The 16,233-nt window shown below is 41.1% G+C and overlaps 1 protein-coding gene across 3 annotated transcripts in view; it reads left to right on the top strand.

Annotated features, from left to right (window-relative positions):
• The first annotated feature begins 628 nt into the window (after positions 1-628).
• The window catches only part of crocc2 (ciliary rootlet coiled-coil, rootletin family member 2), a 48,869-nt gene continuing 33,264 nt past the window's right edge, over positions 629-16,233 (top strand). For 2 of the 3 annotated variants that reach the window (XM_034674121.1, XM_034674137.1), the window contains exons 1-5: positions 629-1,022; positions 3,043-3,196; positions 3,329-3,444; positions 15,705-15,866; positions 15,956-16,039. In XM_034674121.1, coding sequence (XP_034530012.1) covers positions 966-1,022; positions 3,043-3,196; positions 3,329-3,444; positions 15,705-15,866; positions 15,956-16,039 — 573 coding nt within the window. In that variant the 5' untranslated portion in view covers positions 629-965. The remainder of the gene's footprint in view (positions 1,023-3,042; positions 3,197-3,328; positions 3,445-15,704; positions 15,867-15,955; positions 16,040-16,233) is intronic. The other variant, XM_034674129.1, reaches the window with a different exon arrangement.

Below are 16,233 nucleotides of genomic sequence, written 5' to 3' on the forward strand. Positions count from 1 at the left end.
CTCACTGGAGGCTGTGGTGGAGAGATGCACACATTCTAAATGACACAGATCATCCACTTCACAACTTCTTTGTGGATCAGAGAAACAGCAGCAGTGGACGGCTCATCTCTCTGTGCTGCAGGACTGAGATACAGAAAATCATTCATCCCTGCAGACATTAGGCTTCATAACTCTCTAGCCAATGGGAGATGAGCTGACAGACACCTGAATTACTTGTTTTATGTGATTAGTATAATTTTATCTGCCAGACACCTGAATTTCCCTCTGGGGATTAATAAAGTACATTCTATTCTATTCTAAACCAATGACCAATAAAGACAGAGTTCCTGTTAATTTACTCTGTTGTTCCAGACAGTTGAATTGTGAGGAGAAAAGTTGTGGGCAAATACCACTTTGTAAGAAAGAAGAGCCTGTTTATGAAAACCAGATAACTTTGTAGGATTCCTATTCACGTCAAAATCACATTTCAACAAAAAATCTCAACCTCCTATTTGCTGAAACAAAGATGTTGGAGCTGAGTGTGTTGATGAGGTTGATGGTTAGTTATTAACCCATCGGAATCCATCATGGCGTCCCGCTGCCATGGGAACACACAAGCCAGCTTTCTATTTCTATGGCAACAGCCCGGAAGTGTGTGTTTACTGTGGTAACTGATGTGAGAGTCACTTTCCTGCAGGTGCTTAAAACTTTCATCAGTGATGCATTTGATCCTTTTTGCTCTTACTTTAAGTCGTTACCTATGGTCGTTACCAGCTCAGTGCGACTTTATCTACTTCTTTACGTCAGTAATATAACGACACGTTACGTTTTTATTTGATTTGGCTCAACTTTTGACTCTTTTCTATCCAGAACTTTAACTCTAATCTAATAATGCTCGCGTTAATTTAGTTTTCTCGATAAATGAAACTACTGAAGGTTTAACGTGACTTACTGAGCTTGTTGTTAAAGCTGTGCCAACTCTCGCGATGAGTTCACAACGGGATCCAGGCGAACACTCACCCAGACTGGAGGCTGTGATTCAGGTGAGTGACATTCAGCTCTCTTAAACTTTATATTCAATGCACAACAAAATATGACGACCGGTTCTTAAAGACAGAAAGGAAAGGAATCATATTCCCATGTGCATCCAGCTGCACAAACATCCATCATAGCTGTGCAAAGAGGTAGATTCCAAAAGGATTGAGAAAAGGATTGCAATGAGCAAGGTCTGAAGTGTCCTAGGATTTTATTGCACTTCAAATGTTATTGCACTATACAAGGAAGTTATTTCACATGAGCTGTTATTAACTTACTGTAAGTGTATTTAATAATGCAAATACTGAGGATTTAAAAAAAATAATATATATATATTGCTTTTATAAACATAGAAAATAAAGACTTAACAAAAAACAGCAAAACTAAAAATAAAAGCCTACCCCCCTCCCAAAAGTAAAATTTTTAAAAAGAACAGAAAAAGAGCACATCTATTGCAAAAGCAGCCTTGATCACACTGAAACCTTCTCTTAAGCTGTTCTTATTAGGAAAAAACCCCAACAAAAAACACTGAAAAAACAAAGTCACATACTGGCAGCAGGATGGTGCAGTTAAGACACAGGATATTAATCTTTGCCACAAAGAAAATTTAGCAAAGGCCCCCAAATCTTATTGAACACACTTCTCCTGTCTTTGTCGTGGAATCTCAGTCACTCAAGATGCAGTGATCTCCATTTCTCCCTGCCACAGATCAAAGGTGGGCACAGAGTCCATCTTCCAAACTCTTAGTTTTATTTATTTTGCAACTACCATTCCAAACAAAACAGCTTTCTTTTAATACTTATCGGCAAAAGAAAAGGAGCTTGCAGCTCCAAGGATAGCCACCAGTGGGTCAGGTCACCAACATTTTCCAAAAGCCTTAGACAAACAACAAACTATGTTTTTCCAATACATTGATAGTTTACTACATGACCAGAATGAGTGCATTACATTACCTGTTAAGGATTGGAATCTATTACAGAGAGGAATACTGAGGAATATTAACATTAATCTATGAAGTAACCAGAAACTATGTGAAATAAGAATTATGGAGTAAAGTAGAGTCAAAGTTTTTGACACATAGAACTAGTAGAGGTATCAGGAGGCCTAAATGCAAAGTGTAGTGAGATTGAAGCAATACTTTTAGGTACAAACTGATTTCATTATGTATTGTTTTAAGTGAACTGTACTTTATTTTACTTTTTATTGGGAAACATCCCAGTTTCCCCCCCCAAAAAATGGGATTCTGTGATAAGCAGTGTAAAAGGAATATAATGTGATAATCTGCAAACTTAGAGAACCCAATACTTAATTAAGAATAGCACAAAGACAATGAATTAGATGTTGAAACTGAAAAAATCATTGTTTTTGAGAAAATCTGATGCTAGAAGCATATTAAAAAAGTAAACAAAAGAGGACTGTTTTACACTTTCGTTTCCACTTTTCCAATTTTTAGCATCAACTTCAAAATGGGCACATCACTTTCCAAAGACAACATTCTCAGTTTCAACAATTTACATTTTGTCTTATTGTGTCTTTCAATTAAATATGAGGTTTCAATGTTTTGCATGTCATCACATTCTACACTGATTAACATTTTATGCAGCATCCTGTCTTTTTTTTAAACAGGGTTGTATTCTATTTTCTTTACTACAAGTACGTTTCCTTTGAAGTCACTCTCAACTAGTTTGCTATAAATGATGTAAAATATGACATTGAGATGGCAAAATAGCTCAGACTATGCAAAGTTAGAAGAATCCAGCTGGATTGAGCAGTTGTTTCATTCATGGTAAATCAATACTGATAATCCATTAATACAGCGTATATTCTAAACAAACAGCTAAACAGTTCAGGTTTAATGATGAAACACTACTGTTGAGTATGTACTGTTGGAGCTTATACCTCTAAAGTAGACTTAGTAAAATTTGCAGTGTACCCTCTCAGTCTGTCCCTATGAGTTTGGCCCTTTTTGTAAAGCTTTGTGATTTTTGCTGGTAAGTGATTCTTTTGGTGTGACTGGTATGATTGTAGAAGTTGGAGGAGTCCCTGCTTCACTCTGACAGCAGCTCTGGAGAAAGAAGTCTGACACTGCAAGGTGATGGACAGGAGTCCAGTGTCACCCCGACACCTGTCACAAGCCGCATCCGCCACATCATCACCAGTAACCTGAAAGAGCAGCCAGCTGGTAGGACCAGGAGCACAACCATTGAATTCAGGCAGCTCATACAATACACCTGCCCTGCTAGATATCAGTTATCATATAACTCACGTAGTAAGAGTGACACTTCTGTATGCATGATCTGTCTCTCTGTCCCAGGTGAGAGCCCTGCAGTCAGTGAGCTAGAGGAGAGCAGGGCCCTGCGGGAGCAGCTGTCTCCAAGCAAGATGACCCGTGACCAGATGCCAGTCAAACAAGCCACTCTCACTGACAAGGTATGAGTGGCACAGGGCAGCAACACAGCCTTGGGTCAAGGCCAAACTGGAACACGACCTGCATTTTAAACGTTTCATTGTGGCCATATTATACTGGAGGAATACTCAAACAGAGGTGGACATTAGGACTAAGACTAAGCCAATAAGACCTCAAAGTCCCATGTTATCTGATACATATATTCATGTACTTTTTCTTTATTTTAACAGCAATACACAACAGTTTCACTGTGTGACAACTTGGAACCCATCACATGAAGATTAAAGCTGGGGTTGGTAGTCAGATTTAGATCCACTTCTTGTTATACTGGTTAAAATCATCTTTATGTCCTGATGGTAATCAATACATAATGTGTTCTTTAAAAAGCGGTAAAAAAAAGCTGCTATCTACAGCCGGAGTAAACCTGGGAAAACACCAACCAATCCCTGCCATCAGGAGCAAAATTATGAGACCAATCAAATCCCGGCCTGCCATTCTGCCCGCCTCCTGCAAAGCGTACATTTCATGTTTGTTTGTGTTATTAACTTTCACTATGAGAATGTTGACATAGTGCAAAACACAAACCATGTGCAGAGGACTGGTTTTGAATCAGTCACCATCGCGAATCAGCGGCGCTCGTGCATGTGAGCGGGGGTGTCGTTTTTTTTTTGGGGGGGGGGGGGGGGGGGGGGGGTAAGACGGAGTCCTGAGGAAATGCTACATTCAAATTCATGCTAGTTTTCCGTTACTACCAACCCTAGCTTTAAGCATGTGGTGGAAACTCCCAGTGCATTAATGATAACCGATATCCAGACCAAAACTTCATCTGTGTGCACTGGTCATTGATAACAGTATGACCAACAGAGATGCTAAATTAGAAGTGAAGTTGAGAGACAGCAGCTAACAGGGATCATCCCATTAATTTAAATGTAGATATTGGGTGTGTTGATTTTTTTCTGTTCATTAAATAGATAAATGATTGCCTCATTTGCTCTCCACATAGTAGTTGTCCTTCACACAGCCAAAGCATGCTCCAGCATCATTGATCAGAAGTACCTGGGCTGCAAACAGACACCTGACATATGGAGAAACTAAAATCTTGTCCTATGCATTCAAGTGCACACGTCTGTGTAAAGATACATGTGTAACCACAACAATGACTAATACATCATCAAATTGTATCAATGAAAATGTGTTTATCCCAAGAGAGTATTTACCATTTTCCATCCTATCTGTGTCTCCTAACTGAGACTGCACAGCTAGACAGTGATGTTCAAGTCAGATGTGGATGCCGCTAGTATGTAATACTGTAGATGGTAAATTTGTGCAGTTTTGTTTGGAGATGAGATCAAGAAGGCCAACCACACTAGAGCATTGACTGCAAAAAGCTACATGCGTTTGAAATGGAATATGGTTACCATAAACATCAGCGTACCACAGCTCTTTCCAGCAGGGAGAGCCTTTTGGGGCAAAACAAACAAACAGTGTGGGGAGGTTGAAACAGCTTTGCATGTACTGTGGTGAAAACAGAGAGGGGAAAGGTTGGAATATTCGTGTACACGCTCACAGGGAATTAATTTAGTTTGGAAAAAGCTCATTTTATAAGGCATGCATTTTTCTTTGATTAAGTGCTGTAGAATTACAGTCACATATTAAAGTAAGTACTGTATAAGCACCCATTGTGTGTATGTGTGAGTGAGTGTGGATTCATGAGCGTGTGTATGTGTTTGTAAGTGTAAATAAAAGCAGGAGGAGGGTGGTTCATGAAGGGTTTCCTTGTGGTCTGTTCAGGTAGACTCAGACCCCCTGTGCTCATGAGGACCGGCGTCTCCCTTCATAGCCCCCCCATGGTTCCCCCTCCATGTAGCGGCTGATGTTTTTGGGGAAAATTGTGAAGGTCACCGACCTCTCCCTTGAGACCCTTGAAGAAAAAGCTCATTTTTCATGGTGCACAAAGCAGCCATTTGTGATAACACTGCCCTCATTCTGCTGCTCAAATCTAATGAACTCCCTCTGCTTGCTTTACTCTTGGTACTTATTTTAAAACCAAGGCTATAAATATAACTTAATTAGCCTGGAAGATATATATATATATAGAATATTTAGTTTGTTGATATTTTTAGATCTTAGAAGGCAATAAACAGAGAAGACATAAGCAAGCGTTGGTGATATGAGATGCTCACACCAATGAGGAGCAACGTGAATTAACAAAGAGGAAGGGTCAGTATGGGACTAACCTTTTTCTCAAACATCACTGGAATTATAAGTGTTGATGCAGCTTAATGTGTGATCCAGCAGTGTCTCCCAAGTCAAGAAGTTCATCACAGCTCCTGTCGTGACTTGTTTGAACCAGTAACAGCTATTTTCTCTTCCTCACTGTTTATTCGCTGCAGAACAGCATGATTGTTTGACACCTCTGCTGTGATGTGATGTTAATTCATTGTGCTAATCGGTGCCCTTGAGCTAAATTTACTGTCTTGGCTGTGGCATCTGATGCTAGCATTAATGTCAACAGTCTTATCTGCATGAAGCTTTCTGCCTCAGCATTTGATGCCAAAGGGATAAAGTTACTGAATACATCACACACAGTGTTATTCAGCACTTTGTGAGACTCGTATCAGTCAGGCTTACCTGCTCTTGGAAAAGAAGCCAGGAGATCACATTCACTATCACATCACTGAATAGTAATAAACCTAATCCTGTGTTGGCTTAAATTATACAGCTATTATATCAAGCTATGTGTTGAAATTAGGGATTCCAAGCAAATAGTTTGCAAGTGGCTTATTGAATTCTTCAAGCTTTTGTTGGACATGTCAGGATATTTGAAGCAGTGAAAAACAGCTGGTTGCAATGACATGGAAGGGAAAAAACAATGTATTTGAACATAACCAAATACTAAGACATGACCTGGTCTTAAATAGAAGATCAATAAGAAACGTTCCTTTACTCTTTATTTTGTTGTATAGTAGGTTTAATGAGGACCTCTGCTCCATGAGAACCAGTAAGGAACTTTTTAGGTTGTGTTGCTCTTAGCTTGAACCTGATATACAGCCTGCAATACCACCCACAACTCCTTGTGTTTACCTGCTGCCCAGCTTGAAATGCACCCAGCCCCAATGCCAATCCCTACAGGTAGTGGGCTTACAGGGTGACGGCTCCTTGAAATTTCTTCATGTTGTGCCCAGCAAGATGGATGAATTTTCACATTATTCCAAATACCGTACTGTGCCTTTCTTGAAGGTCAAGAGAGTCTCCAGAGCATGTGTTGCTAAAAGCATGCAACATGGTGGGGACCAAGTCTCACTCTGCCCCTTATCCCAGATTTGACAGCACACAACTGGAGTGTGCCCACCTGACTACTTTTAGACTAAGTTGCGCTGTACCTGTAATATGTTTGAGGAAAATTCCAGGTATTTTTAGATCCTGTCTGTCAGGTATGCTGACATGCTGTTCTTACTTTGTAATTCTCTGGTAGATTTTCCAACAATGGAGGCTCCCCTGGTTAATCACATCAAGGCTCCAAGAAGTCGCTACTTTATTCTTTCTTCACAAACTTGTATTAACATGTTGACTGATGAATATCCATAAACTGTCTGTAGCTTTCTACTCACGATAAAGGTGTGACAGTTTACTAATTTTCTAGATTAGAGCAAAACAAACTTCTCCCCTTTCCTTGAGAGTACCTTGTTGTTTGAGTTTGAAACAAGGTTGTTCTCTCACATGTCATTAAAATGATAATAAATATGGTGCCAAAGGTTTCTTAATGAAATCCATCTGATGCTCGCACAGACGGGATGACAGCTGAAAAAGGTCCGCCGCTGAATGCGTGACCGCTGAAAAACATACTTAGTTATCCCAAATCTCCCTTTTTCGACAGCTACCCTGAAGTCTTGTTGACCTGACAAAGTACCATTAACGCAATACTGGTGAAGTCACACCTGGACTCTGAAAGCCCTCCTCTGTTACTCTGTTAAGTCACTCAGCTTGATCTCTGGTGACCCCAGAAAATTGCACCTGAACCTGGATAAACCTTGACCCAGTTTGTGATTTGCATGGCCTCTGGAGGTTGAGAGCATATTGGGGTGAATTCTGAACCCTGTGTGTTTCTTTTGGAGGCCTGCCAGTGTGCATTTTCTCAGACATAGACATCCCTGCTCTGCAGTCTGAACACTCAGCGAGCGGTCGCACAATACCGCAGTGTGGCAGTCAGTCAGATAAAGATAAACTCTCGCTGAATGATTTCTGACACCAGCTGCCATTTGTCCGTGCCCTCTGAAAACCTGAATCCCCCGAGTCTCTGTGTAGGAACTCTGTCAAACGAAGTTCAAGCAGATGAAGTCTGTTTTTAAGGATTGTGTTACTGTCCCCTTTTACTCTGCTACCCCCCTCTGTTTCTACTATGTTTTCCCTGCTGGCACAAACCCATTCATTTAGGCTATGGTTTAACTGGCACACTGCCAAAAACTCTCAGCTATCATGAAAATTGTAAAAATTAATTGCCATCCCCGGAGAAAATATGCTTAAAAGCACATCCCAGCGCTGACTTTCTGATGAAAGTCTTCCATTAAAACATTTCAACTTTGACATTAGGGTGCTCAAGTTACTCTACTTTAAAGTTAGAAATTAAGCACACTTTTCAGTTCTTTTTCACATGTCAAGATTGTGTAATCTGAAGTGAAGTCTTGAACTAGCTGAGCGGGCGTACGTGTGTGCAGGCTTTGTGCAGCATTGTCCTTGCCGGGGGCATTGTGTTAAGTACTGCAAGGCGGGCCACATGCTTGTGAGTACACAGCATGTATTATTAGTTTGGCTGTATTTACACAGATCACTTGTATCCCTGAGTGCCATCACGCAGCAGCTGTCCCTGTATCCAAAAAGTTCACTCCATGGTAACATACACACAGCAGCCCCCCCCCTCACTTCACTCCAGTCCCCCTGTTTGTTATCCCACATTGTGTAATTACCGACAGTGATGATACATAAACAGCTTTCACAATCAGCTGGGGCTCTTTCACGGAGTCAGCACTCCGGGGGTAATGTGAGGGGAAGGGGAGAGGGTATGTTGTTGAAGTAGGATAGTAAGATTTTTTGGGCAGCTTGGGGGCGATGGACATCCGCTCCAGCTGTGTTTAGGAATCTGACAGATAGTGCACTCCATTAATTCCCTTTATTAAGCCTCTGGGCCCAGGCCAAGCCAGGGAAAACGGTTGCAGCTGTAACCCTTCACATGCTGGCTGGGACTTCGCACTCACGGACAGATTTTGCCCCGGGTTGAAAGCGAGATAGGAAAAGAGGACAGAGGATGTGGAGTAGTTGCTGAAGATTCATGGAGTTTATCTCTGCAAAGATAAACAGGTATACAAAAACAGATTTGAAAAGTTAGGAAGAGAAAAAGCTGCAGAAGTGCAAAATGATTTCTGTTACATGCACCCAACTCAGTTGAAATCTTAGATTAGCTGGTGAGATCTTAAATGTTGTGACATGAGGTCAGTGAGAGAATATTGTAATCATAACTCGGTAACTATAATGGACTGGAGTTTGATCTACCACATGAGTTAGGCAGCAAGTTCTGGCCCAAACACCAAAGCCTTCACGAGGGCCTTGAAAATGATTCTCTTGTTGCTTGTTGGCAGAGGAATCAAAGCAAGATTATCCCTTGATGTTGTTTGAAATATTTATCAAAAGAGACAATGCAAGGAGTGGCACAAATCATAAATATCAAGGAATATAAAAGGCTAATTCAAAGCACATTTAAAGAGGCTAAAAAAGTATTTCACTTTGGAAACATAAGCATGGCTCAAGAAACAAATACTTAGGTATGAAAAAAAGAAGAGGAACCATATGGAGGTATAAAACATACCATGACAAAAAGGCTGTTGTATAAATTGCATCGTGAACATTATTGCAAAATGGCAAAAGATGACCTCAAAGAGGTGGGCTTCATTGGGATCGAGCTCAGCCCGTTTTAGGGGGCCACAGAGGCTACTCCAGAGTGATTGTACTTTGAGGCAGATCATAAATAGCGAGGGGTGTTCAGTGAGCACACTTCTGGGCCCCCAGTAAGCCCTGTAAGCCCATGAGTTAGGGCAGATGGAGGGCCGGGATTACTTGCCTCTCTTTTGCCTTTTTACAGCCACCACTGATGGCTGTGCTGAGGAGAACAATGAGTTCAAGCTCACTTGGGGATGAGGGTGATGAGATTAAATGATGTAAGCAGAGCAGTGGAATAGACTGTGGCGTAGGGGAGTACAGTAAAGGTGGAGGTCTACACTACGGACTGTTTTGGCGCCCTCTTGGGACCTTCCTGCATGGAGCATTGCTAATCCAGAGCAGCCCCCGGCCTCCTGCTTTACAGCTGACGGGGGAGAAACAATAAAAAAGCGTCCCCTCTGTAGTGTGTGGAGCAGGGGCGATGTGTTGGCAAAATGCCAACACGCTACAGATACGAATGTAAAAGTGTTAAGAACCCTCCTGATCTGTGCCGGGCGGAGAGTTATAGCAGTTGCTTGATAGCTGGTCAATGAGTCCACTGCAAGGGAGGAGGGGCTTAGTTATCAGCTGTGACTGCTTTTGAGGGAACACATCAGAGGGCAAATTGTGATATGACAGATTATTTATATCAATACACAGTACAGTAACAAATCTGCATATTACTGTAATATGATCAACCCTCTAGCTCTCTGGAGGTTTGCTTTGTTCCTGCACTCTGTGTTTTCTAATGTCTTTGAAAAGACTACACAGAAAATACGAAAGACTCCAGACTTTAAAGAGGTGGCGTTAAGCTTTCATACTTTACAAACAAATACTAAGTTAAAATTTTGGACATCAATACTAAACATGGGCAATGTTTCAAACAGTTAGATAAACTTGTGTTGGAGTAATCCCAGGCTGAGACTGCAGGCTGCTCTGAACGGCTCGTCCAAAAAGTTACATGAGAATTAAGCCAGATTGGCTTAAATTATGACATCACTGATTGATGAATCCTTCAAAGAGCAAAATAAACGAAACACTTACCAAACAGAAACATCCAGCTCTGTTCTCTGTTGCTGTGGATTTTATTTCTGTCCCTTTCCAAACTTTTGGGGTCCAAAACACATTCAATAATTTCTCATTTCAAATTTAGAAACACTCGTTAATTCATGATGACAACTTTGTTACATGGCAACAGTGGAGGAGACTACCGGAGAGCTGGGATCTGGAGTGCTAGGTGGCGATAGCTGAAATGAAGCGTTTCAGACTTAGGATGAAATTTAGGTTTTGAAAGACGCCAGCCTGAGATAAGCCAAGAATCTTTGGAGCTGTAAACCATGTAAAGCTACTAAATGAGCAGAGTACTCCCTCTTTAATGTTGCCACATGACATTTATGGTTTTCTAGTCCTAGAAGCCCAATTTTTTAACATGGATATCATATTTGGTGATTTTATTTGTTGTAAATGACCTTGAGCATATAACTCAATAAGTATGCCCTCCAAAGTTTTCTCTCAAACAAACATGTTCTGTTTACATTCAGTGTTCCTTTACCAAAAGACATTGTGTGCATGAAGCCTTAAAAACATCTTCCATATGCATCACTTACAAAGCTTTTTTTTCCAACATAATTCAAATCCCTTACTGTTTACATCTTTGTTTACTATCCAGTGTTCTGACTCACCTTAATTGGTGCATTGCTTAGCCTCTCTGTGTGCTACTTCTGTCATCTGGTGATCACTAGAGTTGCCGGATTATTTATCACCACACCCCAGAGCTTGGGTGTGTGCAAGTACGTACGTCTTTGGGCATTTCTATTATACAAACAAAACAACAGTAAAAAAAAACCAGGAAAGACCGACACAGCACAAAAACATGGAGATAGATCAGACAAAATTACAACAAATTGTCAGAGGCCTGCTGGGATAAATGAGTCTTTACTTGTGTTAGAACAGTGTCCCAGAATGTGGATGCAAACATATTAAAGACATAATTATCTTCAGGCCAAGACTTGAAGTGTAGAAAAGGTGATTTAAAGATGCAGATAGATACACAGGTGCCAGATCAGGCAGGGCTCTCCATGGGGGAACCAAGCAGAAACCTCCAATACTGAAAAATGAAGCCAACACAGAAGTGCAAGAAACTGCAGTTCCTTGAGCGTCCACTTGAGGTTGGCTCCTAAAGCCAAGGACACCGTATAAGAACCTGTATCAAAATACTTATTTTTACAGCAGAGTTAAACTTGTTTAAAGCGTGGTTCAAAAACAGCTTGTGTCTCTTTGCTTTATTTCTTTATTCATGACAACTGTAATATTTTCAAATATCTGGTTTAATTATATTAAAGGGATATTTCAGTTTTTTTGAATTGGGTTTGTATGAGTTACAGTACACTATTGCTCCTACTAGCCACAATGAGTGCCGGTGAGCTCTTCCCCTTTAATGAGGAAAAATTCCCAGATGACCGACAGACAAGCTAGGCTACAATTCTCTGCGGACGGGGCCTCCTATTTCACGTAATTTTTGCTAAAGTTGAGAAAATATGGTCCAGGCACTCATCACGGTGCAAATGCAGGCTCTACTAGAAAAAATTGCAGCTCTTGACTTTGCTGTCAGAGACCCCCTTTGTTTTGGCTCTAGTTTTGCACGCACCTCACAGACCGGTGTTCTTCTGCTGCATTAGAACGGATACACGCCGATCAGCTGTTTGGATCAACAAGCATGTAGCAGGATCAAGTAGCGGTATCGTCTTTAAAGTGAATTAAACTCACTTTTCTGCACATTTAAAAGATGGGACGTACCTGTCTTTATCCCGGCTGTTCAAACAAGCAAACCTCCTGTAAGGCAGGGAACTCTGGATGATGAGTGATGCAGACTGGAGCCGTATGTGAGCCGATGGTATCCTCTGATTTAGAAAGGTCCTGAAGTATTGTTGTCACTAAGTCCCTCTCCTGACAGCAGAAGCTCTCTGGGTTCGTTGGCATGGGCTCACAGTTTACACACCGGCACCACCAGGTAACGTGGGATCTCTCCTGCTGACTCGTTAGCACTAAACTTTCTCCCCTCTTTTCTTTGGTATGCTGGGTCTGCATCTGGAGTTCTTCCTCTGTAAACTCTGGTTCAAAGAGGTATCCTCTTGGGTCCACAGTTTCTCAACTCTAGCGAAATTACGCGAAAGAGGTGTCCCGGTCTGCAGGGAATTGCAGCTGAGCTCACCTGCAGGTCATCTGGGAATTTTCTCATTAAAGGGGAAGAGTTCACCGGCACGCATTGTGGCTAGCAGGAGTAGCCTACTAGTGTAATGTAACTCATACAACCCCACTTCAAGAAAACTGAAATATCCCTTTAAGGCCAAGACTTCTGCAAAATTATGCCAAATTAGGGGCGTGGCTGATTTTGACTGACAGCTGGTCGCACTGTTGCTGTCATCTCAGTATTCTCCCGGTAGTAATCATCTTGGATCCTTCCAGGTCTCCAAACTCAGATTGAGCTCGTCATGTCATAAATCTCTGTGCTATGGCCCTGTGTTCAAGGTGTATTTATGAACTACATTCTTGTTAGTAAGTCAGTGTTATTGCTATAGTTGTGCCAAAATAGTTGAAAAGATGCATAATCACTTGTGCTTCACGCACAGCTGTTTCCAGGAGTCCCTTTAAACACAGCTGCAGCAGTTTTGTGTGTTTGAAACACTCCGCCCATGTTGTTCCTCCTTTTCTCAGTCCCTAAAGCTGTCACCTCAACAACGGGCAGTAAAAGAAGCTTTTGTGCTCACCATGTCCTCGGAGAAAAACACCAAAAGCACAGGGCCAAGTGCCTGATGGCTGTTAGTGTAGTTTGTAGTATAAAAATCTGAAAGGGGCATTTGAAAATGTGTTAATAATGGTGGCAAAGTGGCCGGGCTCAGTGTTGAACAGTGAGACTATTGTCTTGGCTCTCTTGGAGCCTGCTGGAGAGATTAAGCACCCAGAGAAGAGATGAGGTACAGAGGAGAGGTGGGAGGGAGGGAGGGAGGGAGGGAGGGAGTGGGTCGCAGGGTTGATTTGAAGGGCTTGGATGGTGGTTTGGAGGGAGGGGGCTTCCTCGCTCCGCTCTCGCTCTCTTCCTCTCCTTTTAAATGAGAAGTCGGCGAGGGCAGCTGGAGGCACGCAGAGTGTTGTAGTGCTCTGGGGCCATGTGGTTTGTATTAGTGAGGACAGGGTGTCTGGCACCAGGATGGAGAGTGGGTGGTGCAGAGGGAGTTTAGGTTGTGTGAGGTTGAGAGGTTACAGGACATTTGGATTTCAGATATGGGAGAGGATATGAGATGAGAAAGAGCAGTGTGTGTATCTTTGTTTTTAGGTTCACTTGACAGCCGCAGCAGTCATGCATAAAAACCAGTAAACAAACAAAGTGTAAAATGGACATGCCTTTGACTGAAGTTATTACCCCTTACAACGTCTTTAAGTCTGGCCAATGTTTGTCCAAGCCTCACACTCAATTGATACTGATGGTCTCTAGATTGGCTAGTCAATCAAATGTTAACAATTACATGCTTTATGTTCACATAACATACCATGCACATACTTTGGATTATCTCATCAGTACCGTTCAATAAAGTGATGATAGTAATTACCAATCAAGAGTGCTGCATTGTAGGATGTTCTTTTTGGCATGCACATGCATTTATGTGAAACCTCAAAAATGCATGGAGCCAAGCTCTCATGGATTAACTTTATTTGTTCTTAAAGTGAACCCACAATGAACTGTTGAAAACTGCTAAATGACTCAACAGAATACAAACATAACCTTCCTCTCACACATTAATCATGTGTACATCTAGAGAGTTAGAATGAGTGAGACTGAGTTACTGGCGTATTAAGATGGGGGAGAATACTTTTGAAGAGGAAAGCTACATTAAAAAAATGTGTGACTGGTTATATGTCATAGCCACCTTACCTGAGACACATGCACACACTCAGCCCCCAAAAGAACATAATGCATCATCACAAACATATCAAAATAACACTCTCGCCATGTTGTACTATTACCTGTAAGCTGTAGCTTCTTGAGTCACAACATACATCAGAGCTGCAAAATAACAACAAGCCTCCTAAATTCTTGTTGGTGAACAGAACAGATCAAGCCTTAAAGTAGTTACTGCATGTCTTTGCAAAGTTTCTTTGAGACTATACAAATGTACTCTACCAGTCAAAAGTTTGGGAACACCTTCTCATTCAAGGGTTTGTATTTATTTTAGTTATTTGAAACACTGTAGATTAATACCAAAGTTTTTTGGGACTGTGAAAATGAGAGGGATGAGTGAGGCACTGTGGGAATTGGGTAAATGTCACAGTCCCACAGTCGGTGTGGCCAAGGAACAAGGTGAGAAATGGCCCAGCACTCCCTGAGTTCAGCCTGTTTTGTAGGAAGGCATGGCGCGTTGAAGTCATCGCGTTAAGCTGGGCAGGTCTCACATCAGGCACATTAGACACATTTAACAGGAACAGCTTATGAAGAACATTTTAACCAATCTTACTCTTATTATAAATATTTTAACACCACTTCAATTCCAGAAAAATAACTGATTTTGTAATGTGGGTCCATTATATATGTATATGAGGAGATGAAGTCAGTAAACCTCAGCAAAATCTATTTTTACCAAAACTTTTGTGAATGAACCTTTGCTGATTTTACTTGGTTTAATGTACCCTACCAGTCAAAAGTTTGGAAACACCTTCTCATTCAATTGTTTTTATTATTTCAATTATTGTAAACACTGTAGATTAATACTGAAGACATCAAAACTATGAAAGAACATATATGGAATTATTGAATGAACAAAAAAGTGTTAAACAAAGCAGAATATGTTTTATATTTTAGATTCTGTAAAGTAGCCCCCTTTTTCCTTCATGACAGCTTTGCACACTCTTGGTATTCTCTCAGTCTGCTTCATGAAGTGGTCTCCTGGAATGGTTTCTAATGAACATGAGCCTTGTCAAGAGTTCATTTGTAGAATGACTTGCCTTCTTAATGTGTTTGAGACCATCAGTTGTGTTGTTCAGAGGTAGGGTTAGTGCACAATGGATAGTCCTATTTGACAACTGTTGTAATCCAGATTATGGTAAAACCAGATTATTTCATAGTTTTGATGTCTTCAGTATTAATCTACAATGTTGACAATAATTAAAATAAATAAAAACCATTGAATGAGAAGGTGTGTCCAAACTTCTGACTGGTAGTGTATCTTAAATAATGACACAGTCAGACTGTGTATTGTAATCTACTGTGTATTGTAATCTACATTTTTCTGTCATATTTTCCACTCGCCATCACCGCCAGCTTGATCAGATGTTGATTCTGCAGTCATCATTGGACTCAGACCAGGGCAGTGTATCTCCAGGATCCCTGCAGAACAAGGACAGAGCTTATAGACAAAGACTGCAGGTCTTCCAGGAGGCCCAGCAGAGGCAAGCACAGCTTGTACAGAAGCTTCAAAACAAGGTGATTATGAAGGAGCAGCACAATTCAGAAGACGTACCAAAAAATGTACTTTCCTCTGGATTAATTTAACTCTGTATATTTTATACAAGGTTCTCCAGTACAAGAAGAGGTGTGGAGAATTAGAAGAGCAGGTGCTGGAGAAGACCTCACAGTCTGAAAAGATGAGATTGGTGGTAGGTCCCGACTGTAGTATCACCTCCAGGAACAAGGAGTACTTTGATATGAATTTGCTGGTCTGAACTCTGGTCTCTAGAGGCCAGTTTTTAAACCAAATCAGACTCAAGCCTTGTATAGTTAAATTGCAAGTTTGCCTTTTTAAATCCTCATTTTGCTTGTTTTTACATTTTTGCTGCATAAAGTTTCTCAG

This window comes from Notolabrus celidotus, chromosome 2 (genome assembly GCF_009762535.1).
Source record: "Notolabrus celidotus isolate fNotCel1 chromosome 2, fNotCel1.pri, whole genome shotgun sequence".
NCBI lineage: Eukaryota > Metazoa > Chordata > Actinopteri > Labriformes > Labridae > Notolabrus > Notolabrus celidotus.